A 16,388-nucleotide genomic window follows, 5' to 3' on the forward strand; every position below is an offset into this window, starting at 1 on the left:
ACCTTAATTATTTCTTTCCCACTGTAATTCCCTTGATATATACCGAGGAAATATTTCCATTGAAAATTTACCAACAAAAATATTTCATCGATATTTCCGTTTGTATTTATTGATTTTCTGGTAGTGATAGTCTAAGGCTAATTTAAAAAGCTAGCAATGAGATACATTTAATGTTGCTACTCTCTCACCTAAGGTTGAAAGGAGTCTTGTTTTAAAGTCATTGTTGGAATCATATCAAGATATATTCAGGGAACCTAAAGGCTTACCTTCACCAAGACCTCATAAAAATTTTATACCTCTAAAGAATGGAGCTCAACTTATTAGCCCAATGCCTTACAAGCATTTTGGATTACAAAAGGATATTATGGAGATAGTGTTTTCTGAAATGCTAGTCTGGTGTCATATAACATAATCATCGTTCTTTTACTTCTCTGGTAGTCTTAATGAAAAAGAAAATTAACTTATGAAGACTTTATATAGACTACAAGGAACTTAGCAAGCTTATAGTAAAAGAAAACTCCATATATCATTGATTAATGAGTTGTTAGAGGAACTAGTGGGTGTAATAATCTTCTCCAAGACTAACTCGAGGGCAGGTTATTATCATAATAGAATGAGTCATGGAGACATATACAATATTGTATCTAGGACTTATAATGACCATTATGAGTTTTTGATCATGCCTTTTGACTTAACCAAACCTTTAACCATATTTTAGAGCTTAATGAATGAAGTGTTTTGTGTGCGCCTCATAAAGTTTATTCTTGTGTTCTTTGATGACATCATAATCTACAGTCATACTTTTATTGACTACTTAAGACATTTATAGATTGTGTTTGAACTCTTGATTTCTCATCAATTGGTTACTAAAAATAGTAAATATGTCTTCTGCAATGACACAATGTAATACTTAAGCTAGCTATATCATTTTGAAGACATAGGTGACTATTAATCCATAAAAAATGCAAGCTATAATGGATTGGTTTATTCCCAACAACATCAATCAGTTAAAAGGCTTTATTGGGTTGGGTATTATAGAAAGTTTATAAAGGGTTATGGTTCTATATATAAGCCCTTAAACAAATTACTAAAAAAAGATGTTTTTGAAAGAGATGATGAGGCTACAGCTGCCTTGAAACTCCTTAATAAAGTCATGACCAAGCCACTTGTTATAGTACTACTAGATTTGAATAAGATATTTGTGGTGGAGAGTGATGCATCGGTTATGGGTATAGAAGCAATATTGATGCAAGAAGGGCATCCTATAACTCTTATTATCAAGTTGCCTGGTCAAAGGCAACAATCATCATCTATTTATGAAAGATAAATATTGGTCATCCTTTAAGCTATGGTGAAATAGAGGCACCACCTCTGAGGCAAACAATTCAAGATTAGGATAAACCATATCAGCCTTAAGTATCTACTTGATCAAAAGGTAACTTGTCCTTCCTAACAATTATGGCTAGCTAAACTACTAGATTTTTATTATAAAATTAAGTATAGAAAGGGCAAGAACAATCTTTAATGGAGAAATATATGTACGGTGGTATCAATTATCTCTACTAATATTATGGATGAAGTTAAAAGGTAATGAGAGAAGGATGCTACTATGTAAAGTATTATACATGAACTACTCAAGGATCTTAATTCTCACCTCCACTATAAATGGATGAATAGTCATTTACATAGGAAAAGGGAAATAATGGTGGGATGTGATCTTATATTGTAAGCTAAATTGATAGTTATACATCATAACTCTGTTATAGGAGGATATTATGGCATTACAGTAACTGCAAAGGGGGTGGAGAGTATTTTCTATTGGAAAAAATAGTATAAGCATATAAAAGGCAAATTGTTTGGGAATGTCCAACTTGTTAAAAAAACAAAATAGAGAATGTGTTAACCCCTAAAATATTCCAACCTCTACCTATTCTCCAAACACCATTCAATAACATTAGCATTGATTTTATAGAGGTTTTGCCTAAATCAGTTGGTAAGAAAGTCATCTTTCTAGTTATGGGTAAGTTTAACAAGTATGATCATTTCATGGCCATAATTCATTAAAGCTTTGTTGCATCCCACCTAGTCATCTAATATAACTTGCAAGAGTGATGATTGGCGATGTTAGAATTGACTTCTTCTTTGTATTAAGATTTACATGATTGTCTTGTAAAGAAATTCTTTCTCTTTCAATATCCAGAGAAAAGTGGAGAACTTCTTCTTATGGTACTTTTTTTTTTTTGTAAAATGGGTCAATATATTCTTTATTCATGTTTTCTTATGCAAAACTATTTGTGGACCAATTGATATGAGGTAAGCAATATGCATAGTTTTGAAAGCGATAGATGAGTGTGGAATTTCAAGGAATAAAAATTGTTGATGCCATTTTAGTGTTTAAAAATAAAGGAGGTCTAAGGTTCTTAATCCTTTTTTTTTTTTAATTTCTAAGAAGAACTTGGGGGGGGGGTTGTGGAGGAAGATGGTTTTAGTAAAAACCTAAATGTTGTGTCTAAGGCCAGAGCATGCATAATTTTTTGAAAACAATAAATTAATTGACATGTTAGCACATTTAAGAACATGGTCGATACTTTTGGATGAATAGTGACACTTATCATGTCAGTGGTGATCAATTCAATCGATTAATTTTAGTTAAAATATGATGGGGGAATATTTTTTTTCTTTTAAGAAATAAAGGAATACATGGTATTTGTTTATATAAAAAAATAAACATTAACATGACAATCAAATGAGAACATTAATTGCTCATGTTTAAACAAAATAAAGAAGTTGAAATTGATTATGAACAGTGAAATCGATCAAGTTTAAATATTACAAATTGATCAAGGGAACGAGAAATTAGTTGCCCAAATGATCAGGAATCATCATTGACCAAAGCAAAGCAATAAATTATAGGATTTTAAATTCACATGAATGACCAAAAGGTCCAATCCTACTTCGAACGGGAGTCTTTGACAAGTTAAATTGACCAAGTGGTATAGTTTAGTTAGGATTTACATGATTATCAGTAAATAAAAAATTTATTTTGTATTATTATTGAGTATGCCATATGATAAATATTACTTTGTGGTGAAAGATAGATGCGTTAGATCAACAAAATCAATATTATTTTGTGGTCAAGTAAAAAAAGGTAGAATATTAAGGTGCCCAACTGGGCAGGTTAAATGTACTCAAAAGTAAAATCCAAGGCTATACGATACCAAGGATTAAGGAAGACTCTTACGTGGTTCCCTAAGTTTCTGTCTCTCCCTCTCTTGTCAAGTCTTACCTGTCCTTGATTTAGATCCAATCATCCAAGTGAAACTCATATCCAGTAAAACTTTTGTCTTTGAAGCATTCGAACTCAAGAACAAAAAAAAAAAAACAATCCAAATCTTGCATATACATAACGCATTTAATTACTCCAGTCTCCTGAAGGGTAGTTGCAAAAAAGGCTACTACACTTTTTATCGCCATTACAGAATCTAAGGGCCTTGTTTTTGCGGGTAAGTTTCCTTTTTCCTTCATCGCTTTTTATGAAAGTGGGTTTGTTTTTAGATCATCAAAATGCTCTGCTTTTACATTTTGTACTTTTTTTTTTATGGATTTGGTTGGTTTTGGATTGATTCTATTATAAGGGAACTTGGTTGCTTCATGTTTCCGATATGGAAGTGTTATAGATCTTTTCTCATTAATTGATGCACTGGGATCACTATCATGTGTGCACTAGAGCTTTGATCCGTTTCTTTATTTTGTTATATTCGAGTGATCGTTTGTGTCGGCCGGAAGCTCTGTAGATCAGATCTTGTATTTTCATGGAGAGTGATACAATTTCAGTTTCATGACAATGGCATGCATGTTGGGGTCGCTTTTGTCTTGTATTGATGGGATTTGAGTTTGGATTCTCAGTTTTGCATTTCGTAGTTAGCAGATTGATTTGGACAAATTGGTAGTGCTGACAGTAATGAAAATTTGTAACAATGAGGCACAGATAATTAAATTTGTTAATTGCCAATCATTTCAGTAATTGAAATTCTTTAGGCTTGATAAATTTGATAGCTGAGGTCGTTTTCTGTAGCCCCTTTTGTTTTATTATACATTTTGGATTAGTTTGATATCTCTTAGCAGGAGCATGGAAATGATATGAGTTTAACTTTTTAGTAGATTTCAAAAGGAGAAGTATTTGCTGTGGTTGAGGCGTATTCAACATGTCCCGGTTATCACCTCGTAGGAACCAGAGATCAAAAGGTTTTAAGGTCAAGCATGCTCTGCAAATATGTCTTCTGATCGGTGTTTGTGGCTGGCTACTTTACCAAGTCAAGCACTCTCATGATAAGAAAGCAGCATATGAGAAAAGTGTGAAAACAGAGAATGATGTTGTAAAATTAGGGAGAAAGGACCTCCAGCCTGAAGTTAAAGAAAATTTCATTGGAGATGAGAGGCACAAGGAGGAGGAAGAGGAAGAGAGCAAGAGCGAAGAAGAAAGCAAACCTGATGATAACACAGGAACAGAGGGTGGCGATGATGAGATTCATGATCATTTTCATGATAAGACAGAAGAAGGAGCTGAGCGTAGAGAAGATTCTATAGATGGGGAGAAGGAAGCAGAGGATAAGACTGAAGAGGGAGTTGAGCATAGAGAGGATTCTGTAGATGGAGAGAAGGAAAGGGAAGTGAGAAATGAGAACGTCAGTGAAGGGATGGAGAGGGAGGGTACAAGGGATAATGTTAATGATGACAGAGAGAAGGGAGAGATCAGGGAGAATTATAGTGAGGATAAGGAGACTGAAGAGAGCAAAAGGAGTGATGGTGAGGATAAGGAGAATGTAGAGGGAAAAGAGATTGAAATTGAAGAGAGCAAAGAAAGTGAAAGCATAAACAGAGAGACTGAAGAAAGCAAGGAGAATGAAGAGGGCAAAGAAGGTGAAAGCGAGCACAGAGAGAGAGAGAGGAAGGAGAGTGAAGAGAGCAAAGAAAGTGAAAGCGAACACAGAGGGAGTGAAGACAGCAAGGAGAATGAAGAGAGCAAAGAAAGTGAAAGCGAGCACAGAGAAAGTGAAGAGAGGAAGGTGAATGAAGAGAGCAAAGAAAGTGAAAGCGAACACAGAGAGAGTGAAGACAGCAAGGAGAATGAAGAGAGAAAAGAAAGTGAAAGTGAGCACAGAGAGACTGAAGACAGCAAGGAGCACGAAATGAGCGAAGAGACTGCAAATGAGAATAAAGAAAATGCAAGTGAAGAAAAGGAAAGGGTGGAAGAGAGTCAGCAGAAGGAAAATAAAGAGGTTGTGGAACAAAGCAATGAGGAAGAAAATAAAGAAAAAGAGTTAGAGAGTAAAGTTACAATGGAGGATCAAGTTAATGATGGAAATAATGCACATAGTGAGGAGGCAAGAGAGGAACATTACAAGGGGGATGATGCATCCAGTGCAGTAGTCCATCAAATTCAGAATGATACGCCTGAAGAGGAGCACGGTGATTTGAAGAAATCTGGTGAGGGAGAGCCAGTGGAAAACAAAGAGAAGAATCAGTTAGAGTTTGAAAATAGAACAAATAACACTGAAGTGGTTGACTTCAATCAAAATGAAGTTCCAAAGGTGAAAGAATCTGACTCGGGAGAAAATGATGATTCCACAAATGCAAAAACAAGTGAAGAGGGTACTAATGAAAATAATAAGCAAGACTCGGAGGAAGGTTCCCATGATACTTCCACAGTAGCAACAGTGAATGAACAGCAGCATGAAGATTCTAACTCCATTCCAGTTACTGCAGATAACGTAGTATCAAAAGAAGAGGAGTCAACCATGAATAATGTTGTGCTAGAGCAAACTGAGAAACCTGAATCAGTTGCTAGCAACCAGCAATCAGATTCAAACTCAACACATTCTAGTACAACCAATAATGGAGATTCAACAAATGTAGAATCAATGGGCTCTAGCAATTCTGAATCTGTTGCGTCAAATGGACAGACCAACTCCATTACACCTTTGTTGACAAGCCAAAATGGTGATGCAGCTCAGATTGACAAGTCCAACAGTAGTTCTAGTGTTGAAGGGAGTACGGAAATTGTTCTACCATCAAGCACAAATGAAAGTGCTGATGCTGGGCAAACCGGACATGGTGATTCTCTGCACTCTGAACAGAAAGACACATCCTCAAACACAAATAACGATGCTAATACTGGCCAAGAGCAACAAGGTAACAATTGGAGCTCTCAAGAGAAAGATAAGTTATCAATCAGTAGTAACAATGATGGTGCTGACCAGAGTTCTGCTACCAGCAATGCAAACAACAACAACAATGAAAATGTCTACACTGATGCAAGCCAAAAAGAACAGGTTGATCCTAACAATGGCAATGCTGACCAGAACAGCCACTCAAACTACAATGGCAATGCCAATGAAAACACAGATGCAAACCAAAACGAGCAAGTTGAATCTTCTGATTCTTCAAAGTCTCGAGAAGAGGGAGATGTATCCACAAACACTAGTAGCAGCATCGATGTGAAGCAGAATGGTTCTGTTGATTCTTCCATTTCTCAAGAAGAAAAGGAGGCTCGAACGGACTTGGGAACTTTGCCTGGTTCTGGAACCAAAGGAGCCAGTGGTGGAGATGCAGCTACGGAGTGAAGTTTCTATTAGGTTACAGTGTTTACTTGAACCATTATTCTTGTCATTAAGATTTTGGATTTTTTTCCCCTTCTCCCTTGATGATCAGGAAATGTGCAAGGTTGTGCTTTATTGCAATTATACTATCTAAAGAATATTTTACGTTGATTTTCGACGTGAACAAGTTGACAAGAGTATTGAAGATTTGTTGTATCAGAGGCTTCAATAAGGTTAAAGCAGAATCCCTGTGTTTGTTGTGATTAGTGCTTCAACAAAGTTAAAAGTGCAGACACCATATGAGCCAACACTTTCCCTAGTTGCAAGTGTTCCTTGTAGTTCCCTCATGACTTCGAGATGAGCATTCGGATATTTTCGGATAAAAAAAATTGTTCTTTCAGATAATTACTTTGGATTTTTTTTCTTTTAGTTGATCAAATAATTTGGGTAGTTCGGATTATTTACCCATCACCTTCTCTGAATTACTTGTTTTTTGATATATTTCTAAAAACAATTATCCGAATCAATTCAGATAACTTGGATAATTCATGGATAATTCAGGTTTTTTTTATAATGCCCACCCCTAGCATGATGCTTTAGTTAGGCAAGCATCTTTTTTCTTCTGGTGTTGTCGGGTCAAAAGCCTCCCCACCAAAATCCCAAGCTGGCTCATACTCTTTTGATGATAAACCTACGAGGGTGACTCATTGGTTTAGGGGTCGGATAAAAACTTGTAAGATTATGGTGAAGTTCCACCTCTTATAGACATGCAAGAACCCCTTCTCCCATCCTTGTGAGCCACTAGCGGCGTTCAGGGATATCCCATCGCTGTCGCTTAGAGCTAGTTATATGCTTCTGTAGAGTTTACTAGTCATCTAAAAAATTGAAAGAACGAAAAAACCACCACCATTCATCCTTATCCATTTCCTGCCCTCTAAATCGGATCACTAGACCTGAAAAACGTTCAGCACGTGCTTGATTATGTGAATCAGCAAGGTAGCTTTTTTGTTGTCTTAAAGATAGAAAATACAGAGATAGCGGTAGATGGTAGAAGAGACAGAGATGGCAGAGACATGTCCTGTTTTAAAATGACAGAAACATGTCCTGTTCACTCTAAAACATTCAGCATTCATTGTAGGTGCAGCTCACACTCAAGTTCAAAAGCTGTACTCCAAAACACTATCCATTCCGTACTGGGAAAGATTAACTATATAAATTGCAAATTATTAAAGATAGAAGGATATTATTTCAAATCATTCATTTATTTTATTTTGCTGAGAGCACTTAACAGGTAACAGACAATGGGACAGAAAAGAAATTCCAACATGCAAAGCCATAAAACTGAAGTGCTAACATCAAATTCAAAGATCCAAGGGTTGTCTCTTCGATCTTTCTGAGAAAATGGTAGGAATGTCATAAACAAAAGTACTTTCGGATACTTCCATCCAATACAAAAGTCTCAGTGATGGTCCTCCTTGACCTCAAAGAGTCCATTTGGTCCTGCATGACACAAAAAAAGAAGAAGATCGAAGGCATATCAGATTCAAACAATCACGAATACTGATAGATATTACACTTGAAAAAGCACTTTCACTGAATTTGGCACAAGATGGGTGCGTTGCTTCGGCACAGTTATGGGCTAACCTTGTTTGTGGCAAATATAATACAACATTACAAACTAAATAATCCAACCAACTAATGCCCATGGATTGCTGCATTTTCACGTTGGAATCTGCATTATGCTGAACTTGAGACTAAACTTGTAGGATATTGCATCCAAAAGCAAAACAATTGCAATCTGCATACTGCTAAGTGCAACCCTAACTTGCTCTTTGTTACAAGCTCAACACTACATGTCGTTATATAATACAAACTATTAGCATCATATCATAAACATATTGGCAACTATAATCTTATAATTTTTATCATTTCTGGTTTGTTAATTGCCTCTACAAACCAACTATCCACTGGAAATGCCATTAAAGTTTCCGTGCATGGAAACATTAGGCACTTTCAGTGCATGGAATCATTAGGCACACCATATACTAACCACACCAGCATGAGTACCAGAAAATTTGAAAAACTATCCATCAAAGCCTTCAATATACAAAATGAATTGCACCAGGCACAGGTCACAATGTAGTTTAGCCTTGGTGATGCAGGATCAAAGCCTGGGCAGTAAGTTGGACCCTGTGTGATATCTACCAGGATACTTACGGCAACATTTCCTATAATAATAGAAGCACCGTACGATGCAGACAACAAAAGTAGACAAGGGTATTTCCGTAATTTTTAGATTTTCTGGAAAATCTGAAAAATCATCCGAGTATTGATTTTATTTTCTATTCAGTATTAGTTCTAAAGTAATTAGCTTTATTAGGTTTTTCCTATTCTAAATAGAACTATTAGCATTTTCTTATATTGGAAGATGAGTCCTAGAAACTCTACATAAAGGTTTTGTAATTGTTCCATACAGAAAAGGAATCAGTTTACTAGTAAAATTTCAACAACTATGCTTTTCATTGTGTGGCCCAATCTTCCCTTAGGTATTGACTCTTATGAACCCTTGGTGTGAAACTTAGGTTTTTCTATCTTCTAGGTGTGACTCCTAAAAAACCTTCCTAATGCAACTCTAGCATTTTTACATTCATCTCCAATCCCTTTAAACAATCTCCATTAGTCCCTTAACACCCCCTACCTTCATACCCAACCAAACTTAAAGACACTAACAAACAAAACTCAATCTATTACCCCCTCCATCAGGACAGTACCACTGGGTCAAACACCTGTTGGTTTGAAAAATGCACTCTACCTTTACTTAGATAAACCTCCATAAATACTAAAAAAGTATTGCAATAAGCAGGATAAAGAAAAAGGCTATGGCACCAAGTGCTCAAATCTTCAATTTAAAGTTGATTAAGAAATGGACAATTCTCTAGGAATATCACATAATGGCTGGACTAAATGTGTGAACTACAAACACATATAGCGATCAGTGGCAAATTTCTTAATGTTTAGGCATAATGCAGGCATGGGTTCCCTTAAAAATTAAATGACATAAAAACGTCCCCAGATCTGATAGCTTTCAACCAATCATACAGACTTATTGCTAATCGTGCCATATCAAAAAGTTTCTCGTGCCACTGCAACATATAAATGTGTACATGTCTGTGTATGAACATGCATGTATGTGTGTGTACAAATAGAAAGGATAGTCGAGGTAGTGGCGGCAGTGGTGAGCAAAGGTTAATGATGAATTACACATTTGCAACTATTCAATACAATTTGTGAAGAGTGTCCTTTGGAAATGCATGAAAAGGAACTGCCCCCGACATCCACAAAATATGTATACTGAAGAAACTAAGCATCAAAGACTTCAAGAAACATATGAACTGAACCAAGAACAGGTTTGAAGTATTGAAACTGGCTCAGGCTATTAATCTCCACACACACCAAGAAAACAAAAAAAAAACACCGTGCAACTTTGGGCAATATTTGATATGGGCATCATATATTCACCAGCCAATTCTGATAGCAAGAGCACAATTACACAGAAACCACCATTCTCTATGGACAAGCTAAAAGCCTCGATTCAAACCATCTAAACATCCCCAGATCAAAATCCAAGTCTACCAGAAAACGCAAAATCAACAAAATGCAAAATCACAAAAACAAACCACTATGATAATTTCAATATAATTGGCCAAAATAAACCATATAAGCTCAATAACAAACCAGAAAGATTTTCCCAGTTAAGGAAACTCGAGATCCAACAAAAAAAAAACATACCCCATGGAAACTCCTTGTTGCGAATGTGCAAATATGGGTACTCCTGCACATCGAATTGAAACACAAATCTTAAGCATAAATCAATCAGATGGACAGACTAAAAATGTATTGAAGAGATGAATCAAAAGAAAAGGAAAGCTCACAGGAGGGGTTTCGTAGTGAGGATGACCCTTTGATAAGTTATAAATGGCCAAAATAGTGCAGGTCGCAGCACCCAAGTACGCTATCTTCTCCCACTTCGCAGCCTCGTCTAATTAAAATCCATAAAAACCCAGAAAAAAAATCGAAATCAAGATCCTGATTCTGATAAATAGAATGAAAAACAGAGAACAATACACACAAGCATCGTCGTGATGGGCAGAGGATGAAAAGCCTCGTCTAGTAGGAGCAGAGGGTTTGGAGGCGCTGCGAAGAGAGTTTCGAAGTAGAGCAGATCGCATCATAGAAATCGCCATTTCTTCTTCTCTTTCTTTTTCTTGCTTTCAATTTTGAGCAACCCTACCCCTGGCTGGCTGGCTCTCTCTAATAATCAGCAGGTAGGGCTTTGGCAAGGTAAATTATGAATTATTTTCTTTAATTTTATAAAATGAATTAAATAACTTTTTTTAGTTTCAAAAATTAATTAATTATACTCTTTTGATTACGTTTAATTTAATATTACTTTACTGGAAAATATTTTATTTTCTCTTCAATATTTTTATATTATCTTTTTTTTATCTTTTTTTTTAAATGAAATGGATGAAAATTATTAAGTTACAGATAATTTTAAGATTATAGGAACTAATTAATTAGTTTTTAAAACTAAAGGGACTTTTTAAATTTATTTTGCAAACCTAGAAGGACAAATTTATAATTTCCTCCAAAAATAAGAGACTGTAAGCAACAATGATGGGGCAAAGCGACCTCAATGATAATTTTTATAAAAGAGATGGCATTTAGGAGATTTTTGAAAGAAAAAAAATATTAATTATTTTTTTAGTTTAGAAATTGTATTGTTTTTATTTTTATTTTTATGTTATATTTTTCTAGGTTTTTTATTTAAAGGGAATTGTTTTTTAATTTTCTTATTCTATATTAATAGGGCTTTATATATTTTATATAAAATATTGCAATTTCATTTTGATAAGTGAAATTTTTAATAAAATTTTTAATAGATAAAAATTGGATATTTTCTATTATGGTGTTTTGATTAAGTTTTGACTTGTAACAAATTTTATTATTTGTAAAAAGCTTAAACAAGTTATAAATTAAACTAGCATATTAGTTCGCACTCCGCAACGGGTCAATAACAAAAAAATTTAAAAGTAAAAAAAAAATATGAAGAGTATAGAGAATATATTAAATGTCTTGGGTCTAGCAGCAACCCAACTTTATTAGGAGAAAAAAATTCAACCAACCCAACCTCAAATGAAAAAAAAAATTATCATCACCTAACTTTTGTACAATATAAAAAAAGTCTCATCAATTTATTTCTTCTTTACCGTATAAAAAATAATTACATAAAAGAAAAGAAAAAAAATCTAAAGAGACAAAAAAATAAAATTGAACATATTTAGGTCTAGCTGAAAGTCGGACCCAGTAGCCTTGGGTCTAGCTGCGAGCCAGACCCAATAGCGGTGAGTTTGGCTGTCAAGTCAGACCCAACACCTGTTGAAAGCGATTTGAGTTTGATTTGATAGACAAACCCAACAACTTTTGACATAAAAAATAAAAAAAACAATGCCCTAACAATACTATTTAACTAAAAAAAATAGCAAAGAGAATGCTCTCATGATTTTACAGTATTATTTACGGTGCAAAATACTATATATCTATAATGTAATCCACATTAAAATAAATCTATATCCACAAAAATATATAGTATATTTCTCATGTTTTTTATATAAAGGTCTAGGATCCGTGATGGAGCGGCATATTACTCTCCTTTTCCCCCTGCAGTTCTTGTCCATCCATCACATGAGCCACAAAACCACATTCTTGGCCACAAACTAGCCCTGAGAAAAATTGAGAAATAACAGTGTCGTCAGGCCTTTTATCTGCGTTCCCACAAGTCCAATCTCCAAACTCAAACGCAGGGCACAACGCAGGCTTTGAAAGAACAAGTCAAGATGCCAATAATTTGATCTTCTTGGAAGTAATATATTTTAGACCATATGGATGGTGATGTTCGCAGGAAAGTCTTGTTTGTTGACATTTTTGCAGCACTTTTTGAAAGATTGGATCTCTACACTAATCTCTCGTGATCTTAATTTTGGACAATTGATTCAAGCACTCCAATTACCAATAATAACCTCCGACGAAAAGGATGGATCATGAAGAAAAATTGCACTCGAACTTGATCCGGGGCTCACACATTTGGTCGGCATTTTTATTTCCTTGAGCTGAAAGATGACAATATTGTCATTCAGGATTGAAATTGTTGTCAAATAAAATATTCTAATCTTGGACGAAGTATTGCTATGATTGGAGACCATATTGTAATTATATTAATCATACTCTGTCTTATCGATTACTCAAATTACCATGTGTTTGGTATTGTAATGCAAAGTATTTTTAAAATTGTTTTTTATTTTAAAATATATTAAAATAATTTTTTTATATTTTTTATCGGTATATTAAACTCATTTTAAAACACTTAAAAAATTAATTTAATATTTTTCAAATCAAATATATTTTTAAAATACAACTTCAAACCAAAAAAAAAACAAATATTACCGATGCCTCCTCTTGACTTTTCATCAACAATAGCTAGCAACAACAATCTATTAAAGACGTGCATTGTAAATATCTCACTTGGTGACGTGGCATTGTAAATATCTTACTTGGTGCCACCTTCTAGAGAGATTGGTTGAACTTGCATTTCACTTTGATTTTTATATGAAAAGATATTAAAAGGTTGTTTTTTTTGAAGATTTTATAATAATTTTAATATATTAATATTAAAAATATTTTTTAAAAAATATTATTTTAATACATTTTCAATTAATTATCATTTAATATATATTAAGATAGCATTTGATATTATATTAGTGGTTACTTTTTAATTTTTTTTGAAATAATATTTTTAATTTTTTAAAATTTATTTTTTAAAATTCACTTAATACTAGTTTAGAGTTTAAAATTCTACTACACCGACAGAAAACATAATCACTGAGTAATTATCGATGTGTGGAGAAGAAGAAGAAAACCTTAACTATCATAATGAATATAAGAGATTAATTTTTATTGTATTTTATATAAAATATAAATAGATTTTAATTTTAAGAATTGTGATACAAATAAAAAACAAAGATCATATTATTTATATTTTCTTTATAATTATAGCTAAATTTGGATGCCTAAAAATTATATTATCTTGAAAATGATTATAATAATATGAAAAATGATGATAATTTCATTCACGACAAAAAAAAATAATATTTTAATCTAAAAATAATATTTTCATGTTTAATTATAAAATTTATGTTTTATCCAAAAAAAAAAACCAATCAAAATATTTTTACATCTATACAACTTTAAAGTAAAGTTTGATACAAAAAATAATAATTTTACTATCAAGAATGTATTAGCAACTAATAATTACATGGAGGACTTGAAACTCTGAGCTAAAAATATAGAAAACAAATTATCAAAATTGCAGGCATCTCAGGAACGTGGGACCCTCGAAATCATGATCAAACTTCAAGAGACCTCAGCTTCATTAACTGCTTGATACTGTTTTTTTTATGATCATCATCCTCTCTGGAACAGCTGTTTGGAAGTTGTAATTCTTCAAGATCAAGCAAGTGCACAACATCTTCCATGCTCCGTCCCGCACGCAACAACACAATTGACCACATCCTACCGTGCCAGAACACATCCTCTTTATCAAACTTTGTGGTCCCACAACCACCACCATTCTCTCTGATCCCTTGATCGCAGCCGTTCATCATCTCTCTCACCTCCTCTTCTCTCCACCCTCCATCCCTCAACCTCCAAAACACCTCTTCCAAACATTCCCTTAACTCAAAATGATCTGAACCCCCACCAACATCTTTCCACCACCGAGGAGTATCTCCACGCGCCACCACTCTCCTCCCTCTCTCCGCCACCTCCGTCCAAAATTCTATCTTCCGGGCCTCTGTCGCTGCCCACGCAGGCACATTCATGGATACATTTTCGTTTCTTGACGAACGTATAGGAAACCCCACTTGCAAGAAATCAACTTGTTGAAAAAACCTAGTAACATCAAAGCTCAAAACACACACTTGTTCATCATCAACGTGAAAGACGGGGTTACCGGACACGTTAGGGGAAGAAGGAATATAACAGTTTCTATAAATGGGCACAAGAACTGGTGCTTTATCCAAGAACTGTTTTGCAAAATCTAGGGCTTTGTTAGTATCTTGAGGTCTACGACCCCAAGAATCAACCCAGAAGTTGTTTAGAGAGATATTCTTACAGAGGTTCAAGGAAGGAAGGTTTAAGAGGATTTGGAGTTGTTGTAAAGAGGAGGAACGCCAGTTAGGGAAGTGAGGTCCAATGGGGAGTCCTTCTTGGAGAATGGACCGAAGGTCAGGTGGGAAAGTGAAGTGGAAGGTGGATTCGATAGAGGTGAATTCAGAGTCTGTGAGGCCAGGGAGGATTGGGATGTTGAGTGATTTGAGGTGGTCTAATAAGGTCTTGGCATAGGCAGCAAAGGAGAAACATACTAGTACTGTGTTCTGTTTTGTTGCTGCCATATATACGTATATATATAGAAATGAATGATGAAGAAGAAGACTATATTGAAATATATATAGAGAGGGATGAGATGAGAAGAAGTAACAAAATATTGAAGATAATAGTAAGAAATCAGGGTTTGTGTTTGTGCAGGACGGATCATATATTATTGTGGTTTAATCTGTTACGAGGAAGAGCGAGTTTGGAGGAGGAGGAGGAGGAGAGTGTATGGTTTGTGGAGGTAGCCAGGATGCGAAGAAGTCTCCAAGGAGTTAAGATCCGTATGGGTATGAGAGAGACACGAGTTTGACTTGGATTAGTATACGAGGAGAAGGAGAAGGAGAAGGAGAAGGAGAAGGAGAAAAGCTAACGTAACACCTCATGACTGCCAACGGCCAGAATGAAGTTGCCTTGGGAGGGGTCGGGTTGCCTTGAGCAGGAAAAAAATTGAAGGTGACTGAAATATCACCGCCATACTCGTTAGAGAGTTTAAATTAAATTAATATAATTTAATATATGATAGAAATTTAAAAATAATAATTGCTTGACTTTTTTTCGTTTTATTTCTTTTACCTCAACTTTATTATTGTATTCCAAATTAATAATTGGATTTTAAGCATGATCGGATGCATATCAAGGATTCAAATTAATTTATGTTATCTCTTGTTATAATTAGGTTGGTTATCAATTTTATAGTGCAACATGCATTATTTATTACTACATTATTACTAATACTAAACATGAAGAAATTATTTTTTTTACTTCAAATTGCCTTACTCCGTAATTTGATTTACTATAAGAAAAAATAAATTAACTGTTGTCATGGAGTTGGATAATTTCAACAAATACAAAATGGATATATGGCTGAAAAAAATTATATTTTGTTCATGTTAGAGATGGGAAAGATGAATAACAAATAAAAACCAAGAATTATCGCCAAGAAAAAGGTTTTTTGTTAAAGATTTTATTAAAATGAAATTGAGGAAGAACAATTTTGTTTTTCCTTTAGTTTTTAATTAATTAATTAAGGGTATATATACAGTGTGTGTGTGGTGTATCTTTCAAAATAGTTTTTTACTTAAAAGTACTTTAAAATAATTTTTTTCAGTTCTTTTAATATCAGCACATTAAAATATTTACAAAACACTAAAAAAATATCAATTTTATTATTTTTTCAAATCAAAAATATTTTTTTTAAAATATAAAAACAAAAATTATATCAAACACCTCGTTAGTCTACAGAGCAGTTGTATTAATGAGATCCAGCTTTACATAACAAAAATTTAAATATAGACACGT

At 34.1% G+C, this 16,388-nt stretch overlaps 3 protein-coding genes across 4 annotated transcripts; 1 reads left to right on the forward strand and 2 right to left on the reverse strand.

Annotated features, from left to right (window-relative positions):
- The first annotated feature begins 3,207 nt into the window (after positions 1–3,207).
- Positions 3,208–6,815, forward strand: LOC18101243 (uncharacterized). Of its 2 annotated transcripts, none has more exons than XM_006380756.3 (2): positions 3,208–3,503; positions 4,159–6,815. In XM_006380756.3, exon 2 carries the CDS (start codon positions 4,206–4,208, stop codon positions 6,621–6,623), a length of 2,418 nt encoding a protein of 805 aa, XP_006380818.1. In that variant the 5' UTR covers positions 3,208–3,503; positions 4,159–4,205; the 3' UTR covers positions 6,624–6,815. The 2 variants fall into 2 exon arrangements, with proteins under 2 accessions (XP_006380818.1, XP_006380819.1); XM_006380757.3 differs by having other exon boundaries at positions 4,162–6,815.
- A 1,027-nt stretch (positions 6,816–7,842) lies between these two features.
- Positions 7,843–10,936, reverse strand: LOC7465548 (cytochrome c oxidase subunit 6a, mitochondrial). The gene is made up of 4 exons (XM_002310287.4): positions 10,729–10,936; positions 10,532–10,638; positions 10,389–10,431; positions 7,843–8,099 (listed from the first exon to the last, which is right to left on the reverse strand). Exons 1-4 carry the CDS (start codon positions 10,841–10,843, stop codon positions 8,059–8,061), a joined length of 306 nt encoding a protein of 101 aa, XP_002310323.3. The 5' UTR covers positions 10,844–10,936; the 3' UTR covers positions 7,843–8,058.
- Positions 10,937–13,867: 2,931 nt separating this feature from the next.
- LOC7465547 (uncharacterized) lies at positions 13,868–15,530 on the reverse strand. The gene has a single exon (XM_002310286.4). It carries the CDS (start codon positions 15,107–15,109, stop codon positions 14,063–14,065), a length of 1,047 nt encoding a protein of 348 aa, XP_002310322.4. The 5' UTR covers positions 15,110–15,530; the 3' UTR covers positions 13,868–14,062.
- Positions 15,531–16,388: the final 858 nt, after the last annotated feature.

This window comes from Populus trichocarpa, chromosome 7 (assembly GCF_000002775.5).
Source record: "Populus trichocarpa isolate Nisqually-1 chromosome 7, P.trichocarpa_v4.1, whole genome shotgun sequence".
Classification (NCBI taxonomy): domain Eukaryota; kingdom Viridiplantae; phylum Streptophyta; class Magnoliopsida; order Malpighiales; family Salicaceae; genus Populus; species Populus trichocarpa.

Coding starts and splice junctions, on each gene's coding strand:
- LOC18101243 (XM_006380756.3), top strand. CDS start 4,206: ATGTCCCGGTTATCACCTCGTAGGAACCAGAGATCAAAAGGTTTTAAG.
- LOC7465548 (XM_002310287.4), bottom strand. CDS start 10,843: ATGGCGATTTCTATGATGCGATCTGCTCTACTTCGAAACTCTCTTCGC. Junction 10,639..10,728: donor TGCCCATCACGACGATGCTT/GTGTGTATTGTT, acceptor GATTTTAATTAG/ACGAGGCTGCGAAGTGGGAG. Junction 8,100..10,388: donor CAACAAGGAGTTTCCATGGG/GTATGTTTTTTT, acceptor TGTGTCATGCAG/GACCAAATGGACTCTTTGAG.
- LOC7465547 (XM_002310286.4), bottom strand. CDS start 15,109: ATGGCAGCAACAAAACAGAACACAGTACTAGTATGTTTCTCCTTTGCT.